We start from the raw sequence: 20,111 nt of genomic DNA on the forward strand, positions 1-20,111 counted from the left end.
AGAAAGAGAACTTCAGACCAATTTCCCTAATGAATATATCGACGCAAAAATACTCAATAAAATTATTGCCAACTGATTCCAAGAACACATCAAAATGATCATTCACCATGATCAAGTAGGCTTCATCCCAGGGATGCAGGGATGGTTCAATATAAGGAAATCCATAAATGCTATCCACTACATAAACAAACTCAAAGAAAAAAGCCACATGATCATTTCACTAGATGCTGAAAAAGCATTTGACAAAATTCAGCGTCCTTTCATGCTAAAAGTCTTGGAAAGAATTCAAGGCCTATACCTAAACATCATTAAAGCAATATACAACAAACCAGTAGCCAACATCAAACTAAATGGAGAGAAACTTGAAGCAATCTCACTAAAATCAGGGACTAGACAAGGCTGCCTCCTCTCTCCATATCTTTTCAATATAGTACTTGAAATTCTAGCTAGAGCAGTTAGACAACATAAGGAGGTCAAAGGGATATAAATTGGAAAGGAAGAAGTCAAACTATCACTATTTGCAGATGACATGATAGTATACTTAAGTGACCAAAAAATTCCACCAGAGAACTCCTAAAGCTGATAAATAACTTCAGCAAAGTGGCCAATTATAAAATCAACTCAAGCAAATCAGTAGCCTTCCTATACTCAAAGGATAAGCAGGCTGAGAAAGAAATTGGAGAAATGACACCCTTCACAGTAGCCACAAATACTATGCAGTATCTTGGGGTGACTCTAACCAAACAAGTGAAAGATCTGTATGACAAGAACTTCAGGTTTCTGAAGAAGGAAATCGAAGAAGACCTCAGAAAATGGAAAAATTGTCCATGCTCGTGGATTGGCAGGATTAATATAGTTAAAATGGTCATCTTGCCAAAGGCAATCCACAGATTCAATGCAATCCCCATCAAAATCCCAACTCAGTTCTTTATAGAGTTAGAAAGAGCAATTCTCAAATTTATCTAGAATAACAAAAAACTCAGGATAGTTAAAACTATTCTCAATAGTAAAAGAACTTCTGGGGGAATCAGTATCCCAGACCTCAGGCAGTACTACAGAGCAATAGTGTTAAAAACTGCATGGTATTGGTATAGTGACAGGCAGGTAGATCAATGGAATAGAACTGAAGACCCAAAAATGAACCCACACACCTATGGTCACTTGATCTTCGACAAAGGAGCTAAAACCATCCAGTGGAAAAAAGATAGTCTTTTCAACAAACGGTGCTGGTTCAACTCGAAGTCAGCATGCAGAAGAATGCAAATTGATCCATTCTTATCTCCTTGTACTAAGCTCAACTCCAAGTTGATCAAGGACCTCCACATAAAACCAGACACACTGAAACTAATAAAAAAAGACCTTTGAGGACATGGGCACAGGGGAAAAGTTCCTGAACAGAACACCAATAGCTTATGCTAAGATCAAAAATTGACAAAAGGGACCTCATAAAATTACAACATTTCTGTAAGGCAAAGGACACCGTCAAAAGGACAAAACGGCAACCAATTGCCGTTCTTCACCATTTTGGGAAAGGATCTTCACCAACCCTACATCCAACAGAGGGCTAATATACAATATATACAAAGAACCCAAAAAGGTAGACTCCAGAGAGCCAAATAACCCTATTAAAAATGGGGTACAGAGCTAAACAAAGAATTTTCACCTGAAGAATTTCGAATGGCTGAGAAGCACCTTAAGAAATGTTCAATATCATTAGTCATTAGGGAAATGCAAATCAAAACAACCCTGAGATTTCACCTCACACCAGTCAGAATGGCTAAAATTAAAAACTCAGAAGACAGCAGGTGTTGGCAAGGATGTAGAGAAAGAAGAACACTCCTCCACTCCTGGTGGGATTACAAGATGGTACAAACACTATGGAAATCAGTCTGGCGGTTCCTCAGAAAACTGGGCATGACACTTCGGGAGGACCCTGTTATACCACTCCTGGGCATATATCCAGAGGATTCCCCAGCATGCAATAAGAACACATGCTCCACTATGTTCACAGCAGCCCTATTTATAATAGCCCGAAGCTGGAAAGAACCCAGATGTCCCTCAATGAAGGAATGGGTACAGAAAATGTGGTATATTTACACAATGGAATACTACTCAGCAATTAAAAACAATGAATTCATGAAATTCTTAGGCAAATGGTTGGAAGTGGAAAATATCATCCTAAGTGAGGTAACCCAATCACAAAAAATACACATAGAATGCAGTCACTGATAAGTGGATATTAGCCCAGAAGCTCTGAATACCCAAGACACAATTAACAAATCAGATGATTCCCAAGAAGAAGGAAGCAGAGAGCCTTGGTCCTGGAAAAGCTTGATGCACCATTGTAGGGGAGTACCAGACAGAAAAATGGGAGGGGGATGATTGGGGGAATGGGTGGAGGAAAGAGGGCTCATGGGACTTATGGGGAGGGGGGAACCAGGAAAGGGGAAATCATTTGGAATGTAAACAAAGAATATGGAAAAGAATAATAATAAAAAAAAAAGCAAAAGAAAACGTATTAGATAATCGCTCTAAAGCATTTAATTTAAGGTAGAAGTCTCAGAGGATGGCTGGAGCGATGCCTCAGCAGTTAAAAACACTTGCTACTCTGACAGAGGTCCAGGGTCTAGTTCCCAGCATCAATATGGTATCTCACAGCCACTTGTAACTAGATTCAGAAGATCTAGTTTGTCTGTGAATATTTGTTTGTTTCTTGATGGATTCATTTATTTATTATTTATTTTGAGACATAATTTCATTATATAATTATGTATGTGAACAAACTAGAGTCTTCTTCTGACATCACATACATGGGCAAATATACTTGTGTAGGCAAAAACTTGCACATAAAATTGGTTTTTTGTTTGTTGTTTTTTTTAAAGTCTAAAATAAAGCCAGGGGGTTGGTGGTGTGCACCTTTTAATCCCAGCACTTGGGGGCAGAGGCAGGCGGAGCTCTGAGTTCCAAGCAAGGTCTACTGAGCAAGTTCCAGGACAGCCAAGGCTACACAGAGAAACCCTGTCTCAAAACAACAAAGACAAAATGTGAAAAACAAAAATAAACACTTAAAACAGCTGGGTATGGTGGTGTATGCCATTAGTTTCAGCACTAAGGAGGCAAAAGCAGGCAGATCTCTGTGAGTTCAAGGTCAGCCTGGTCTAAACAGCATGTTCCAGACTAACCAGGGCTACATAATTAGACTATGTCTCAAAATAAATAAATAATAAATAAATGAAATCAACAAGCAAATAAATTAAATAAGCAGACCTAAGAAAACTTCACAAACAATAAGACCCACCATTAAACAATATCAACGGTGTATAAAATATTACTTCCTGTTAAAAGTTAACTCTCCTACTAGTTCCATGAAGAATGTCACTTTTCTTCTTCCTCCTCTTCCTCTTCTTCTTTTTCTTCTTCTTCCTCCTCTTCCTCCTCCTCCTCTTCTTCTTCATACTTATCCTTCTACCTCCTCTTCCTCCTCCTCCTCCTTTTCTTCTTCATTCTTATCCTTCTTCCTCCTCTTCCTTCTTCTTCCTCCTTCCTCTTCTTTTTTTTTTTTGTTTGTTTGTTTGTTTGTTTTTGTTTTTCAAGATAGGTTTCTCTGTGTAGCCCTGTCTGGGCTTATAATGTAGGCCAAGTTGGCTTTGAACTGCCTGGCAATACCACTTTGTCCTCTCAAGTGCTAGTAGGATTATAGGCATAAATCATCATACTTGACTGAAATGTGCCCTAATACTGTCTTTTTATTTTGTAAATTTTAATTTCTTTTATGTGCATAAATGTTTTGCCTCTGGAGGTCAGAAGAGGGTATCCTCTGGAACTAGAGCTGCAGACAGATGTGTGCTATGGTAGCTGCTGGGAATCAAACTTGGATTCTCTGAAACAGCAGTAAGTGCTGTTAACCACTAAGCCATTTCTCAAGCCCCAATAATATCCATTTTAATCTGAAGCTGAAATTAGCTAGTTTTGGTGCTTCAAAGAAAGGAGAAAGATTTATATCTCATACAGCTCATCCTGAGGCAATGTAGTGAACAGATCAAAAACAGTGAAACAAAAGCAAAACGCCAGCATGGGAGTCTATGAAAGTTGGGCCTCGGACATTCATACAGCTAATATCTAAATACTTCTGTGATTCCTATGTCAACAAACATGGAAATTCTCACACAGGCTTGGATCTTTCCTCCCTGCCTGGCCTGGAGCTTAATACATAAAAATAGACTAGTCTCTAACTGCAGTGGTCCTCCTGCCTCTGAGCCCCCAATGCTGAGATTACAAGCATGCACCATCACATGGGTGAAATCTCTAACTTTCTCTGTAGTTTATCAGCAGCATTACTTGTATTTGAAGAACATTTTCCCTGACAAGAAACCTTCTTAATAATGACTTCTTAATAAGTCTGTTTGTACACACTTTCCAATCCCTTCTTTACTGCTCTCAGCTGAACTCTCTAACGCAGTAGCACAGAATAGGAATTATACACGTCAAGTCTCAAGAAATTTTATATCACTTGTAATACACTTTCAGTATCATCTAATAACACCTGAACTTTCCATTTTAAAGTTACAAATGTCAAGAACACAGTAATCCAACCATAAAATGTGATACTTACTTTAGTATGGGCCCAACAGAAAGGGAGAAGAGATGGCATAGATCTGGGTAATATCATAGGGAGAGACGTGATTCAAGATGAATTGATGGATAAAAGATGTATTAAAGCTGGGTGGTGGTGGAATACACCTTTAATCTTAGCACTTTGGAGTCAGAGGCAGACAGATCTCTGTAAGATGGAGGCTAGCGTGGTCTACAGAGCTAGTTCCAGCATAGTCAGGACTACACAAAAAAACGCTGTCTCCAAGAAAAAAGCACACCTCCCCAACTGCATACTACCACCATTCAACTTAAACTGTAATCCGGAATGCTTTATAAATTGTCCCTCAAACAATTTAGTTAACAGTGTCAAACATGCTTCCAGAGGAAAAAACACTTTCAAAAACGTTATTATCATCGTGTACCTGTATAGTATGTGCATGCAAGTACTCCATGGGTTAGTCAGATGGCACTTCTAGAAGTCAGTACTCCCTTTCAACCTACACATGGGTTCCAGGAACTAAACTTAGGTCACAGGGCTTGTGTGATGAGCATTTCACCCGCTGAGCTACCTCTGGTCCATGTACTTCATCTTTTTTCTAGCTTAAGGCTTCTAGCTTCTATCTAATTAGGAGATAGATGGACATTCTGTCAGATGTAAAGCTGCCACTCATAACTAGGGCATCGGCGTCTGCCCCAGGCAACACGAATGCTCAACCTACTTGGAAGCACTTCAACAGTCTAAAAAAGCTGCAACTTCTAAGAACAAAGACTTAATCGTAGTTTAATCCTTAAAGGATGAGAGGAATTCACTACACTCTGGACACTTCCACACTAAAACCCATGCCCCTAAGACAGACCTAAGTTCAAAGTGGTGACTGTATTCTCAATGACAGCAGGCATTGGCTTACTTAGAAGTTACATTGGGGGACTTCTTTAACCTCTTTGAGAAGTTGTTCTAGATATTATTATTATTAACCCAGTTTCTTTTGAATGGGTTTAAGTTTTCCAGTACAACCTACATGTATAATTTTTTGTCCTGCTATAATGAAGAGTAGAAAATCCTCACCTTTTGTGCAGCACAGACATTGAACACCTCCCCATTTCACACTAGGAACCTGGCTTCTTCTCTCCCCTTGAGTTTTAGCCTGTTACACATCCCTTACCCACTCCTGGTAGTTTTCCCATGCAGCCTACTAGCCTGAATGAGGCAGCTACTTTTACCTCCTCCTCCTCCTTCCCTACTACTCCACCTAGCCCACTGATACTGATCCCTCCGCTTGGGCAAGCTCAGTCTCCTCAATGAGCCATCTCCACAGACCTAGTGACTTTAAATCTACACAGCTCCAAATTATGTAATTATGTCTGTATTCAAGAGTGACTAACAGCCTGACGGTGGTGGTGGCACACGCCTTTAATCCCAGCACTTGGGAGGCAGAGGCAGGTGGATTTCTGAGTTCAAGGCCAGCCTGGTCTACAAAGTGAGTTCCAGGACAGGCAGGACTATACAGAGAAACCCTGTCTTGGGGAAAAAAAAAAAAGAGTGACTAATAGTCCAATCTTGCAAATAACATCAGTAATTATAGTTGTTACTATTTATAACATTTGTAGCCAACTAGGCTTTATAATCATACATATATGTGCATATATTTATGTACCTATTTACATATAGTTATGCCTAATTTCTTATATAGAAACATACATATATGCATACATATATACACACATATACTTACTCATATGCATGTTTTATAGGCAATCTCTAATCCTTTAAACTCTCCCTTTTATACTAGATTCTTCATTTTATAGACAAGAAAACTACAATTTAGGGGCTAATGAGATGGCTCACTGGGTAAGGGCATTTGCTTCCAAGTCTGGAGCCCTGAGGTTAACCCTGGCTCCCATGGTAGAAGACTGAGTGCTTTTGAACTTGAGTGGTAATGGTTTAACCCTTTTCTATTCACTCCCTGACACTGCACCCCCAACCTCTACTCAGGAAAGTATACACGGTGGGGTCACCCCAACCTTCCTGCAGGAAGGTATGTATGATGTCACAGTCCAAGGACTTATGCTTGCCTTTATTAATGACATATTCGAGCCAATCCTATTTGTAAATAAACACAGTAATGAAGCATATACTGTAAAAGGGGGGAGGGGAAGGGAGGGTGCAGAGTCAAGCTATTGGAGAAATTATGGGTTTCTAAAAATGAAACATACCTGACCATATCTATGGTTTCTTAAAATGTTTGTAACAAGGTAAACATAGTGTTCATTTAAAAAAAAAAGTAATTTTCTCTCCAATAACTATCCAAAGCAGAACCGGCCAGGAATGCCCAGGGCACAGGAACAGTGGAGGATCTGGGACAGGATCCTTTAAGTCTCCATCTGCACCCAGGAGCTGGAGCTATTCCATAGCCGTACACAGGTCCTGCCAGAAGAGAGTTGGTCTCCCGGGAGAGCTGACACAGGCTTACAGACAGACCCACATGAAAAACAAGCTCCAGCCAGAGACAGCAAGAACTAACACCAGAGATAACCAGATGACGCTATGCCACAGTATAGGGGAATACCAGGACAGGGAAGCAGGAGTCGGTTGATTGGTGAACAGGGGAAGGGGGATAGGTTGGGGATTTTTTGGGGGTGAGGGGACCAGGAAAGGGGACAACATTTGAAATGTAAATAAAGAATATATCTAATAAAAGAAAATGAAGACATACATGGGAAAAAAAAGAAAGAAAAAAGTGGTAAGGGAAAAAGGACAAGTAACATATAAAGGTAGGCCTCTCAGAATTATGCCAGACTTCTTGCTGGAGATTATAAAAGCCAGAAGATCCTGGGCAGATGTCAGACAGACCCTAAGAGAACACAAATGCCAGCCCAAGCTATTATACCCAGCAACTCTCAATTTACATAGTTGGAGAAACCAAGATATTCCATGACAAAAACAAATTTATACAATATCTTTCTACAAATACAGTTCTTCAAAGGATAATAAATGTAAAAATCCAACACAAGGAGGGAAATACACCCTAGAAAAAGCCAAAAAATAATCTTATTTTAACAAACTAAAAGGAAGATAGCCACATAAACATAATTCTACCTCTAACAACAAAAATAACAGGAAGCAACAATCACTTTTCCTTAATATCTCTTAATCTTAATGGACTCAATTCCCCAATAAAAAAAAAAACATAGACTAACAGACTGGATACATAAACAGGACCCAACATTTTGCTGCATAAAAGAAACACACCTTAGTGTTAAAGACAAACACTACCTCAGAGTAAAAGGATGGAAAACGATTTTCCAAACAAATGGTCCCAAGAAACAAGCTGGAATAGTCATTCTAATATCAAATAAAATAGACTTTTAACCTAAAGATATCAAAAAAGATAAAGAAGGACACTTAATACTCATTAAAGGAAAAATTTACCAAGAAGAACTCTCAATTCTGAACATCTATGCTCCAAATGCAAGGGCACCCACATTCATAAAATAAACTTTACTAATGCTCAAAGCACACATTGTACCTCACACAATAATAGTGGGAAACTTCAACACTCCATTCTCATCAATGGACAAATCATACAAACACTAAACAGACAGAGACACTGTGAAACAGAAGTTATGGACCAAATAGATTTCACAAATATTTATAGAACATTTTATCCTAAAACAAAAGAATATACCTTCTTCACCTTCTACAAAACTGGCCATATTACTGGTCACAAAACAGGCCTCAACAGATACAAGAAGATTGAAATAATCCCATGCCTCCTATCAAATCACCATGGACTAAGGCTGGTCTTCAATAACAGCTAAAACAACAGAGAACCCACATACACGTGGAAGTTGAACAACTCTACTCAAAGATAACTTGGTCAAGGAAGAAATAAAGAAAGAAATTAAAGACTTTTTAAAATGTAAGGAAAATGAAGGCACAACATACCCAAACTTATGGGACACAATGAAAATAATGCTAAGAGGAAAACTCATAGCTCTGAGTGCCTCCAAAAAGAAACTGGAGAGAGCATACACTAGCAGCTTGACAGCATATCTAAAAGCTCTAGAACAAAAAGAAGCAAATACACCCAAGAGGAGTAGCCGGCAGGAAATAATCAGACTCAGGGCTGAAATCAACCAAGTACAAACAAAAAGAACTTTACAAAGAATCAACAAAACCAGGAGCTGGTTCTTTGAAAAATCAACAAGACAGATAAACTCTTAGCCAGACTAATCAGAGGGCACAGAGACAGTATACAAACCAACAAAATCAGAAATGGAAAGGGAGAGAGACATGACAACAGAAACTGAGGAAATAGAAAAAAAAATCATCAAATCCTACTACAAAAGCCTATATTCAATAAAACTGGAAAATCTGGATGAAATGGACAATTTTCTAGACAGGTACCTAAGTTAAATCAGGATCAGATAAACCATATAAACAGTCCTATAGCCCCTAAAGGAGTAGAAGCAGTCATTAATAGTCTCCCAACCAAAAAAAGCCCAAGACCAGATAGGTTTAGTGCAGAGTTATATTAGACCTTCTAAGAAGACCTAATACCATTACTCTTGAAACTATTCCAAAAAATAGAAACAGAAGGAACACTACCCAATTTATTCTATGAAGCCACAATTCCTCTAAAACCAAAACTACACAAAGACCCAACAGAGAAAGAGAACTTCAAACGACTTATGAATATTGATGGAAAAAATACTCAATGAAATCTCAAAAAACAAATTCAAGAATACATCAAAACAATTGCCCATCATGATCAAGTAGGCTTCATCTCAGGGATGCAGGGATGGTTCAATATATGAAAATCCATCAAGGTAATCCACTACATAAACAAACTCAAAGAAAAAATAACACATGATCATTTCATTAGACGCTGAGAAAGCATTTGACAAAATCCAACACCTCTTCATGACAAAAGTCTTGGAAAGATCAGGAATTCAAGGCCCATACCTAAACATAGTAAAAGCAATATACAGCAAACCAGTAGCCAACATTAAACTAAATAGAGATAAACTTGAAGCAATGCCACTAAAATCAGGAATTAGACAACAAAAGAAGGTCAAAGGGATAAAAATTGAAAAGGAAAAAGTCAAACTATCACTATTTTCAGATGATATGATAGTATACTTGAGTGACCCCAAAATTCCACCAGACAACTCTTAAACCTGATAAACAACTTCAACAAAGTGGCTGGATATAAAATGAACTCAAACAAGTCAGTGACCTTCCTCTACTCAAAGGATAAACAGACTGAGAAAGAAATTAGGGAAATAACACCCTTCACAATAGTCACAAATAATATAAAATACCTTGGTGTGACTCTAACTAAGCAAGTGAAAGATCTGTAGACCAGAACTTCAAGTCCCTGAACAAAGAAATCAAAAAAGATCACAGAATACAGAAAGATCTCCCATATTCATGGATTGGCAGGATTAATACAGTAAAAGCAATCTACAGATTCAATGCAATCCCCATAAAAATACCAACTCAATTCTTCATAGAATTAAAAAGAGCACTTTGCAAATTCATCTGGAATAACAAAAAATCCAGGCTCTCAAGAACTTTTCTCATCAAGAAAAGAACTTCTTGGGGAATGACCATCCCTGATCTCAAGCCGTTCTACAGAGCAATCCTGATTAAAACTGCGTGGTATTGGTACAGTGACAGGCAGGTAGATCAATGGAATAGAATTAAAGAACCAGAAATGAACCCACGTACCTATAGTCACTTGATCTTTGACAAAGGAGCTAAAACCATCCAGTGGAAAAAAGACAGCAGTTTCAACAAATAGTGCTGGTTCAACTGGCAGTTAGGATGTAGAAGATTCCAAATCAACCCATTCTTCTCTCCTTGTGCAAAGATCAAGTCCAAGCGGATCAAGGACCTCCACATAAAACCAGATACAGAGACTAATAGAAAATAAAGTGGGGAACAACTTGAGCACATGGACAAAGGGTAAATCTTCTTGAACAGAACACCAATAGCTTATGTTCTAAGATCAAGAATTGACAAATGGGATCTCATAAAATGACAAAGCTTCTGAATGGCAAAGGGCACTGTCAATGGGACAAAACGGCAACCAACAAATTGGGAAAGGATCTTTACCAATCCTACATCCGATAGAGGGCTAATATCCAATATATAAAAAGAATTCAAGACATTAGACTACAGAGAACCAAATAACTCTATCAAAAATGGGGTATAGAGCTAAAGAAAGAATTCTCAACTGAGGAATACTGAAGGGCTGAGAAGCACCTAAAGAAATGTTCAACATCCTTAGTCATCAGGGAAATGCAAATCAAAACAACCCTGAGATTCTACCTCACACCAGTCAGAATGGCTAAGATCAAAAACTCAGGGAACAGCGAGGATGTGGAGAGAGAGGAACACTCCTCCATTGCTGATGGGATTGCAAGCTGGTACAATCACTCTGGAAATCAATTTGGCGACTCCTGAAAACCTTGGACATAGTGCTAAACTACTCTTGGGCATAAACCCAGAAGGTGTTCCAGTGTGTAATAAGGACACATGCTCCACTATGTTCATAATAGCCTTATTTATAATAGCCAGAAACTGGAAAGAACCCAGATGTCCCTCAACTGAGGAATGGATACAGAAAATGTGGTACATTTATATAATGGAGTATTACTCGGCTATTAAAACAATGAATTCATGAAATTCTTAGGCAAATGGACGGAACTAGAAAATATCATCCTGAGTGAGGTAACCCAATCACAAAAGAACACACATGGCATGCAGTCACTAATAATAATAATCCCAGAGGCTCAGAATACCCAAGATAAAATTCACAGATCACATGAAGCTCAAAAACAAGGAAGACCAAAGTGTGGATACTTTGGTTCTTCTTAGAAGGGGGATCAAAATACCCATGGGAGGAGATACAGAGACAAAGTGTGGAGCAAAGACGGAAGGAAAGGTCATCCAGAGACTGCCCCACCTGGAGATACATCCCATATACAGTCACTAAACCCAGACACTATTGTGGATGCCAATAAGTACTTGCTGACAGGAGCCCGATAGAGCTGTCACCTGAGAGGCACTGCAAGTGCCTGACAAATACAGAAGTAGATACTCTCAGCCAACCACTGGACTGAGCACAGGGTCCCCAATGGAGGAGTTAGAGAAAGGACCCAAGGAGCTGAAGAGGTTTGCAGCCCCATAGGAGGAACAAAAATATGTACCAACCAGATCCCCCAGAGCTCCCAGGGACAAAACCATCAACCAAAGAGTACACACATAGAGGGATCCATGGCTCCAGCTGCATATGTAGCATAAGATGGCCTTGTTGGACATCAATGAGAGGAGAGGCCCTTGGACCTGTAAAGACTCCTTGCCCAAGGGTAGGGGAATGCCAGGTCAGGGAAGTAGGAGTGGGTGGATTAGTGTGTGTGGGGGGGATGGGACAGCGGGTTTTTAGAGAGGAAACCAGGAAAGGGGATAACATTTGAAGTATAAATAAAAAAAATAGATGATGATGATGATGATAAAAGTATAACTTACCAATAGCTTTGCAGCTTGAACACGAACCACCCAGGAGCCATCACTGACCATGTGGCAAATTTTTCCAAATGCATCATCAACTAGACGGATTTCTTCATTAGAAGAAGGTATTGGAACAATACTAAATAAAAGAAACAGAAACCACATATGACAAACACGCCTGAGCTGCATGCGCAGCACTCTGAGGACAACTAATGAAAACTCCATGTAGGAATTCCTAGACTGAAAGACTTCAGTAAACCTGTCACCCAGGGAAAAGGATCCAGGGACGTGAGCTGCATGGCAATCTGTCAATGTCTTGAGTAAGTGTAACCTGCCAAAGGTTCAAGGATTTATGAAGAAACCAAGAAGTGGGACTTGTGGTAAGGTCAGTGCCAGCCCTCATTCGATCCCCTAGAACCTATATAAACAGGCCTGGCAGTCTGAATCTGACAAAAGTAAGCTCTAGACAGGCGTGTGTGTGTGTGTGTGTGTGTGTGTGTGTGTGTGTGTGTGTGTGTGTGTCCCAAATAACTGTAAGAGGTGCTCATTTCCAGTCTGATTATCAGAGCCTGTATCCTCCCCCTCTATTCACACTGCCTTCCTAACAGCCAAACAATGTTTTTTCTCTAGGTGGCTTTCTGTGTGGGGAAGGAGAGAGGCTTGGCAGTGAGAAGGCTGCCGGACACCTACTGACCTCTCAGGGTAGAGCTGGCTGACAACCCAGATGAGCTGGACCGCAGCACTGCGCACCTGCTCGTAGTCGTCAGAGAGCAACTTACAGGCCTGCAGAGAAGAACCGCACCCTGTCAGTCTGTTCCCATAGATGATTTTCAAGTACTTTCACAATGAAGAGAGGAGGCCTGGATAAGGATGTCATTCAAAATACTTCAATGTGCTTTTAACAATTTGAACTGTTGCCCAACAAAGAAACATTAGCCTTTGTAAGCTTTTCAGGCTGTGTTCTAACTATGCGACTCCATATCCCACGTGGAAGGCGGAAGCTGTTACACTGATTTAGAATAACATCAAACCTAGCAAAGCTACTCAGAGCACTCAAAGCCCATAGTACCAAAAAGGTATTTGCACATTGGTCCCAGAGATGTAGCCAATTATAATTCCCACCAAGAAATAAAACCATTCATGGTAAGATAAAAACTCTGATCTGAGGGCAGACGTCGACTGCCAGACGTGATGGCACACACCTTTAATCCAGATCTATGAGGCAGCGGATGGTGGGTCCCTGTGAGTTTGAGGTCAGCCTGGTCTACAAAACTAGTTACAGAACAACCAGGGCTACACAAAGAAACTCTGTCTCAAACAAACAAACATCAAAATACCACCCTGAAAGGCATCTGATTAAGCTGTCAAAAGAGTCTTTCCACAACTCCAGTATGCCTTTTTTGAAATACTACATGTGGCATCTCCTCATATGATCCATGGTCTTGGTCACCCTCCAGAAACATTCTAGTTCACCATGTGTGGTGCCAGAACTGACTTCAAGCATGGCCCAGTCAAGGAATAAACAAGCAAGACTACAACTTGTCCTAATTATTACTACTTTTCAGAACTAGGACTTGAACCCAGGACCTTGTCACGCTAGGCAAGCTTTTCCCCACCCAGTTCTATCCCCAGTCCACTTCCCTTACTTCTAACCATACTTTCTTCATGTAGTCAGCACTCATGCATTCTGAGTGCACAAATCTTACTACAAATATTTTTTACATGCATTAGTATTACTGAATTATATATATATTTCTCACATCATTCTCAAAAGTATATTTCAGATATGGCTTCACATCTATCCCAACAAATATGACCACTATTAGCCAGATAAAGCCTCCAGATTTCAAACTCCAAGTCATGTGACAACTTCCCAGCTTCATGAAGCTCCGCCCCTTCCAGACAGCAATCATTATAAGGTACCTGATTATAAATCGTTTGGTGTAACTTCAGTCCTCTTTCATGGAGCTGCAACTAGATAACAGAAATACAGTTTAAGCCTCTATGAAAAAGGTCAGTATTTCTAACATCTCCACATCATTCCATGTATATCACATTATATCAGATGAAGATAGTTCCTTTAGCCAGAATCAGTCTAAAAACAAATCATGGTAAAGACTTTTCTGTATAAACATTCTGTATAAACATTAAATAAGATATTTAATAACTCTAACCTATACACTATTTCAAAGTGTTAGAAAAATATGAAATAATGGTAAGAAAGAAAAAGAAGGCTGGATATACAGCTCAACGGTAGAATATTTGCCTATCATTTATAAAGCCCTAGGTTCAGTTCTCAGCACCAGAAGGAAAAAAAACCTCAAAGAACAAATGATTACTGAAACTTCCCCCTAAAAACACGTCTCCTCTTAACTACATTTCTAAAGAGACCACAGATTATATCCTTATTGTAACATAATACCAAGTCACATTCTTTCTTGCTGGAATCTGTATACCTAAAGGACAGCTCTAATTTGGCATTATAACAAGTATAGATTATATCACTCTGGTTTCAGAGATAAGGATAAAGGCTCCTACGGAGCCTGAAGAAAAGCACAGTAAGGCCTAGATAACTACTGCCTTTCAGACTTTACTGTAGTCATTTTGAACTAAACTTTCTTTTTGAATAAGTGGTCAAATAAAGTTTAAGTTCCCAAGCCCTCCCTGGGTAACTGCTTAGCATACATAATACAGGTTGCCCCACCACAGTTGAATAACCCAAACAATGGGAATAAGATAATTGTACTACAAAGACATGTTCCTAAGGAAGTCCCCTACCCCTCAATCCTGATGGTGGGACAACTTGGTACAGATGTTTGTGGATTTTAGGCTTAAAAGTTCTGTTGCATTCTGGCTTGGGGTTCAGTCTCAGTCCCCAAGTCTGGCATGCACCACTGATCAATCAGTCCTGAGGTGTGTGTTCAATAAACTATCCCTGTTTGATTGAGCTCAGTGTCTGTGTGGTTTGCAGGGCAATTGCTGGACCGCAACACTTGTCATACTGTATCTTCAGTTTTATAGGACCACCACCAGTAAGTAATGTACTGGGGGATTTCAGAACACACTGAAAGTAGCACAACACATAATCCTGGATGAGCCAAGCGAGGGACTGAAGCAGGACTGCTCCAAACTCCAGGTCTACACATGGTCAGACCCTAGCTCAGAAAAGAGAAGGGAAGAAAGAAAAGAAAAACAGAAAGAAAGTGTCCCTTTTACTTTTTATCACGTTTACCATGGCTTTTATAGCTGCTGTTCTGACACGTGGATCTTGGTCATTGAAGTAATCCCCGATAATCTTCTGGACATCTCTGGCAGTTAAGCCTTCAGTATCTTTTGTGACACTTTTCTCCAAAGAGCCAAGATTGCCAAGTAATTGCAGGCACTTATTTCTTACACCATGGGAAGTATCTGTCAGGTGCTATAAAAAGAAAAGAGAACACCAAAGAATGTGATTAAGATAGTTTAAAAAACAAACAAAAAACTGGGGAAAAAGCAGTTCACTCCTTCTCATTCTCACTGGTCTGTAGCATCAGACAGCCTAAGGACTCATCTGCCTCCCCAACCTTTACTTTTCATTAAATTATTTTTTAATTAATTAACTTATTTATTATATATGCACACATGGGCACATGTGAGTACTCACAAGAGTCCAGAGGAAGTGTCAGAACCTCTGGGGTGGAGGTACAGACGGCTACAAGCTGCCCACCATGGGTGCTAGCAATCAAACGCCTGTGCTTGCAAGAGCAGTATGCACCCTTAATTGCTGAGTCATCTCTTCAAACCCAATTTTAGAAAGTTTTAATAGCCATAGAGACACATGTAAACTCTTGAGTTTACAGCTCAGTGAACTTTCACAAACTAAACACATACATAAACTGAGAACCAGATAAAGAAATGGCATGGTAGCACACACCTTCAAATCCAGCACTCGGGAGGCAGTCAGGCAGATCTCTGTAAATTTGAGGCCAGCCTGGTCTACATACAGTTCTAGGTCAGCAGGGCCTACTTTCCAAAGTAAGACCCTGTGGAAGAATTTGGGATATTATGTGCCAGAAAGTAAAGACAATACTGGCTTTAATTTTATTTATCACCATTATGTGTTTGTGTATGATGCGTGTGAGTTTGGTTACATGTATGTCACAGCACATATGTGGAAGGACAACTTTCAGGAGTCCATTTTTCTCCACAATATGGGTTCTGAGGATTGAACTCCGGTCACCAGGCTTACAAGACAAGCACTTTTACCCAGTGAGCCGCCTTTCTGGTCTAAAGATACTGTTAATATTACATGACACCAACAGAAGCAATCAAAAAAGACAGACAATGGGCTATCCCACAAGGCAAATGACCCAATGGCATTTAAAGGTAAAAACAGTCTTAAGAGATTATACAGATGTAGTATGTGAGTCTTTTGGATCCTAATCTAAAACAAAACAAAACCAAGGGAATATTTAGTGCAATTAATGTAATTTAATACAAATTAACCCCACATGTTATAAAGGAGTTCCTGCTAACAGCTGTACCCTGAATATTATTTAGCATATCTATCATTTAGAGAGATTCTGAAGTACTTGCAAAGTACAACATGATGTGAAGAGATTCATGTTAAAATACTATAGCATAATAAAAAACGAAGAGCCAGGCGGTGGTGGCGCATGCCTTTAATCCCAGCACTTGGGAGGCGGAGGCAGAGGCAGAGGCAGAGGCAGGCCGATTTCTGAGTTTAAGGCCAGCCTAGTCTACAGAGTGAGTTCCAGGACAGCCAGGGCTACACAGAGAAACCCTGTCTTGAAAAAAACAAACAAACAAACAAACAAACAAAAAAACAAAAAAAAATGAAGAGATGAAAAAGATAACAAAATTAATTATGGAATATAGTCAAAAGTGCAAAAAAAAAAAGCTGGGTATGTTGGCATATGCTTGTACTCCTAGCACTCAGACGCTGAGACAGGAGGATTATATAAATGAGGCCAGCCTAGACAACATGAGTACCAGGGTTGTCAGGAACACACAGCAAGGCTGTCTTTTAAAAGAAAGAAAAAAAGAAAAGAACAGAATAGTAAGTACTAAATAATCATGAGATATAGGAAAGAAAGCTAGTGTCTGACAACTGGCCATAGTCTGGTCAGGTCTGGCTGGTCTCAGAACTGCTCACTTCTCATCTGTCTTCCTTATGGGATATCAAAAAAAGCTAAGTTTAGAAATAAAAATATATTTAAAGTTACTTTATATGCTTTAAACCATAGTATTGATATTAGCTATTACTACCATCACTTACATACAGTTTCAGGAAGTAACAGCCATGCATACAACTGCCAAAACAAGTTATCTATTTCCTTCACGTCCAAATGTCTAGCTTTTCTTATATGCATGAAATCACGGATTTAAATATCCCCCTGCCCCTGTCCCATGTCTCTGTCACTCTGTCTCTAATGTGGGAACACAGTCATATTCGTAGAAATTATGCAATCCTCTTGTCCTGCTCTATGATCGGGCTAGGGCTGTGGCTGTAGCTCAGGGCAGACACTAACGTAGTTCTGCACAGGCTCTTACTTCTGTTTCAGTACCATAGGTTTACATGGGCAGGAGCCAAAGGGAATTTCATAAGGAAGCTCCTTTCCTTTTTTCTTTTTTTTCTTTTCTTTTTTTGTTTTTTTTGTTTTTTTGTTGTTGTTGTTGTTGTTTTTTTTTTTTTTTTTTTTTTTTTGAGACAGGGTTTCTCTGTGTAGCCCTGGCTGTCCTGGAACTCACTCTGTATATCAGGCTGGCCTCGAACTCAGAAATCCGCCTGCCTCTGCCTCCCAAGTGCTGGGGTTAAAGGCGTGTGCCACCACTGCTGGGCTGGAAGCTCCTTTTCAAGAAGCTGGGCTCTGCATGGGACTCCCCAGTGTAAAACGGCCCACGCAGGTTCTGAATGTGTGACTCAGAAGTTTTGCCTATCATGACTAAATCCTTGGATTCTAATCTCAAGGCAGAAAAAAAAAGTCCAAAAATGTTCCATTAAGCATTTTACCTCAGTTAATTCTTTGCCTGCACATTTTCTAAGAAAAGAAAAATGTGAGGGCTGACAAGATGGCTTAGCAGGTTAAGAGTGCTGGCCTTGAAAGCCTAGGAAACTTGAGTTCAATCCTCAGAACCCACATAGAACCCACATAAAGGTGGGAAGAGAGAATCAATCAAATCCACAAAGTTGTCATCTTGACCTCTGCTCACGCTCTACACACACACACACACACACACACACACACACACCACAGAGTAATAATATTTTTTAAAATGTTAAACCCTACTCTTCTGTCTCTACAAAGCCTCATATATAAGTGCCCAAAACATCCACAAAAATTTGACACTGAACAGAAAAGTAAAATCCAGATATGAGGTAGATAATGACCATCAGTTATTTTTACAGTGACTTATATTTAGTATGGAAACATAAATTTTCATAACCCAACTACTGCCTGAAACAAACCCTGGAAGATACGTCACAACTGTTATATATGCTTTACTTGATTTCCAACTGAACTAAAACCTAGCCTCTATTAAGGTAACCAGGCAACAGTGACGCATAACCAACATATTACTCAATCTTAGCACTCTGAGTCATACCCTCCAGGCAACAAATATAATTTTATGATGTCCTTCCCCCATAGGTCACATCATAGTCACCACCATTAAGAACTTCCAAGTGGAGCTGGGGCCATGGCTCAGTGAGTAGTGACTTGAGTCCAGCTCCCCCAGGACACCCCCATCATGGCAGCCCAGTGCACCTGTAACCCCAGTGTAGCAGGGTGGAGACGTGCAGGTCCTAGGGGCTTACAGTCAGAAGAGAGAACTCAAGGTCAGTAAAGGACCTTGTTTCAAAAAGAGAGTAGAGAGCAATAAGGAAGAACACCTAATACTGACCTCTGGCTTACATGTGAGCGCGCGCGCATGCACGCATGCACGCATGTACACACATAGGCAAACATACCCTCCCCGCCACCTACCCACCATATACAAATTTGTTTAAAGAAAGCCAGCTGCCAACTGTTGTGCATTTTGTTAGGCCACAAAGGGCCACCATTTACACATTAATAGAATGAGTTAGCAAATCACATCTCTAGTAACAGTAGTAGTCTGTCAAAAAATAGAAACAGGTTTGGTATGGTGGTACCATGGGAGGCAAAGGCAAGTGGAACTCAGTGAGTTTGAGGCCAGCCTGGTCTACATAGCAAGTGCAAGGCAAGCCTGGATCAAAAAAATAAATAAAACCAACCAAATAAATAAAGTCAATGTCATACGATGTCCTAAATACAAAACCTACCATTTCATGTCTTCCATCTTTCCACTACTTTAATCCAAGCTACTCTTGCTCACAAGAATCATCACAGTAGGTCGGCAGGTCAGCTCAGTGGTAAGGCTCTGGCAGCCAGGCGTAATACCAATCTCAAAAACACATGGTGGAAGGAGAAAACCAGCTCCTGATAGTCCTGGCTTCCAATACATCAGGACTCTCCTGTCCCTTACACCCAATAAACTCATGAATGTTGCTTGTTTTAAAGAATTAAATTTCCAAACATCAAGGACTAAAAAGAGCAGCTTTTACAGTCACTGAGAGTTCTTAAAGTTCTCACTCTGAGTACTACACTGGGCAGTGTTACAGGGTATTTCATCACACTGTGAACCCCAAGATTGTGTTACTTACTGGAAAAACCTGTTTCTAGTTGTGGTGTGGCTCAGCCCTAGCACACACCTTTAATCCAAGAAAGAGCTTTCAGTTTACTGTAAACAGGATTAATAAACTCAACCACAGGTCAAGAGGTGGAGCAAGCAACCAGTTGACAGGGACCAAACATAGGAAATAACCATAGAGTAAAAGGAAGTCAGAAGGGCAGATAGAGAGACACCCAGGAGGCAGCAGGGAGGACATTGAGCTTCAGAGTTTTTTTAGGCAGCATGGTGTAGAGCTTCCTTCTCTTTCTTAGGTGTCAGCTGAGGAAGGTCACTGGAGTTCTTTCTC

The 20,111-nt window shown here is 40.0% G+C and overlaps 1 protein-coding gene across 1 annotated transcript in view; it reads right to left on the minus strand.

The window, feature by feature from the left end:
• Positions 1–20,111, minus strand: part of Ints4 (integrator complex subunit 4) — an 82,848-nt gene that overhangs the window by 51,542 nt on the left and 11,195 nt on the right. Inside the window, exons 5-8 of the mRNA XM_052158422.1 lie at positions 15,345–15,530; positions 14,036–14,086; positions 12,807–12,895; positions 12,131–12,251 (exon numbers count right to left, since the gene is read on the minus strand). Coding sequence (XP_052014382.1) covers positions 12,131–12,251; positions 12,807–12,895; positions 14,036–14,086; positions 15,345–15,530 — 447 coding nt within the window. The remainder of the gene's footprint in view (positions 1–12,130; positions 12,252–12,806; positions 12,896–14,035; positions 14,087–15,344; positions 15,531–20,111) is intronic.

This window comes from Apodemus sylvaticus, chromosome 1 (genome assembly GCF_947179515.1).
Source record: "Apodemus sylvaticus chromosome 1, mApoSyl1.1, whole genome shotgun sequence".
NCBI classification, from domain to species: Eukaryota; Metazoa; Chordata; class Mammalia; order Rodentia; family Muridae; genus Apodemus; species Apodemus sylvaticus.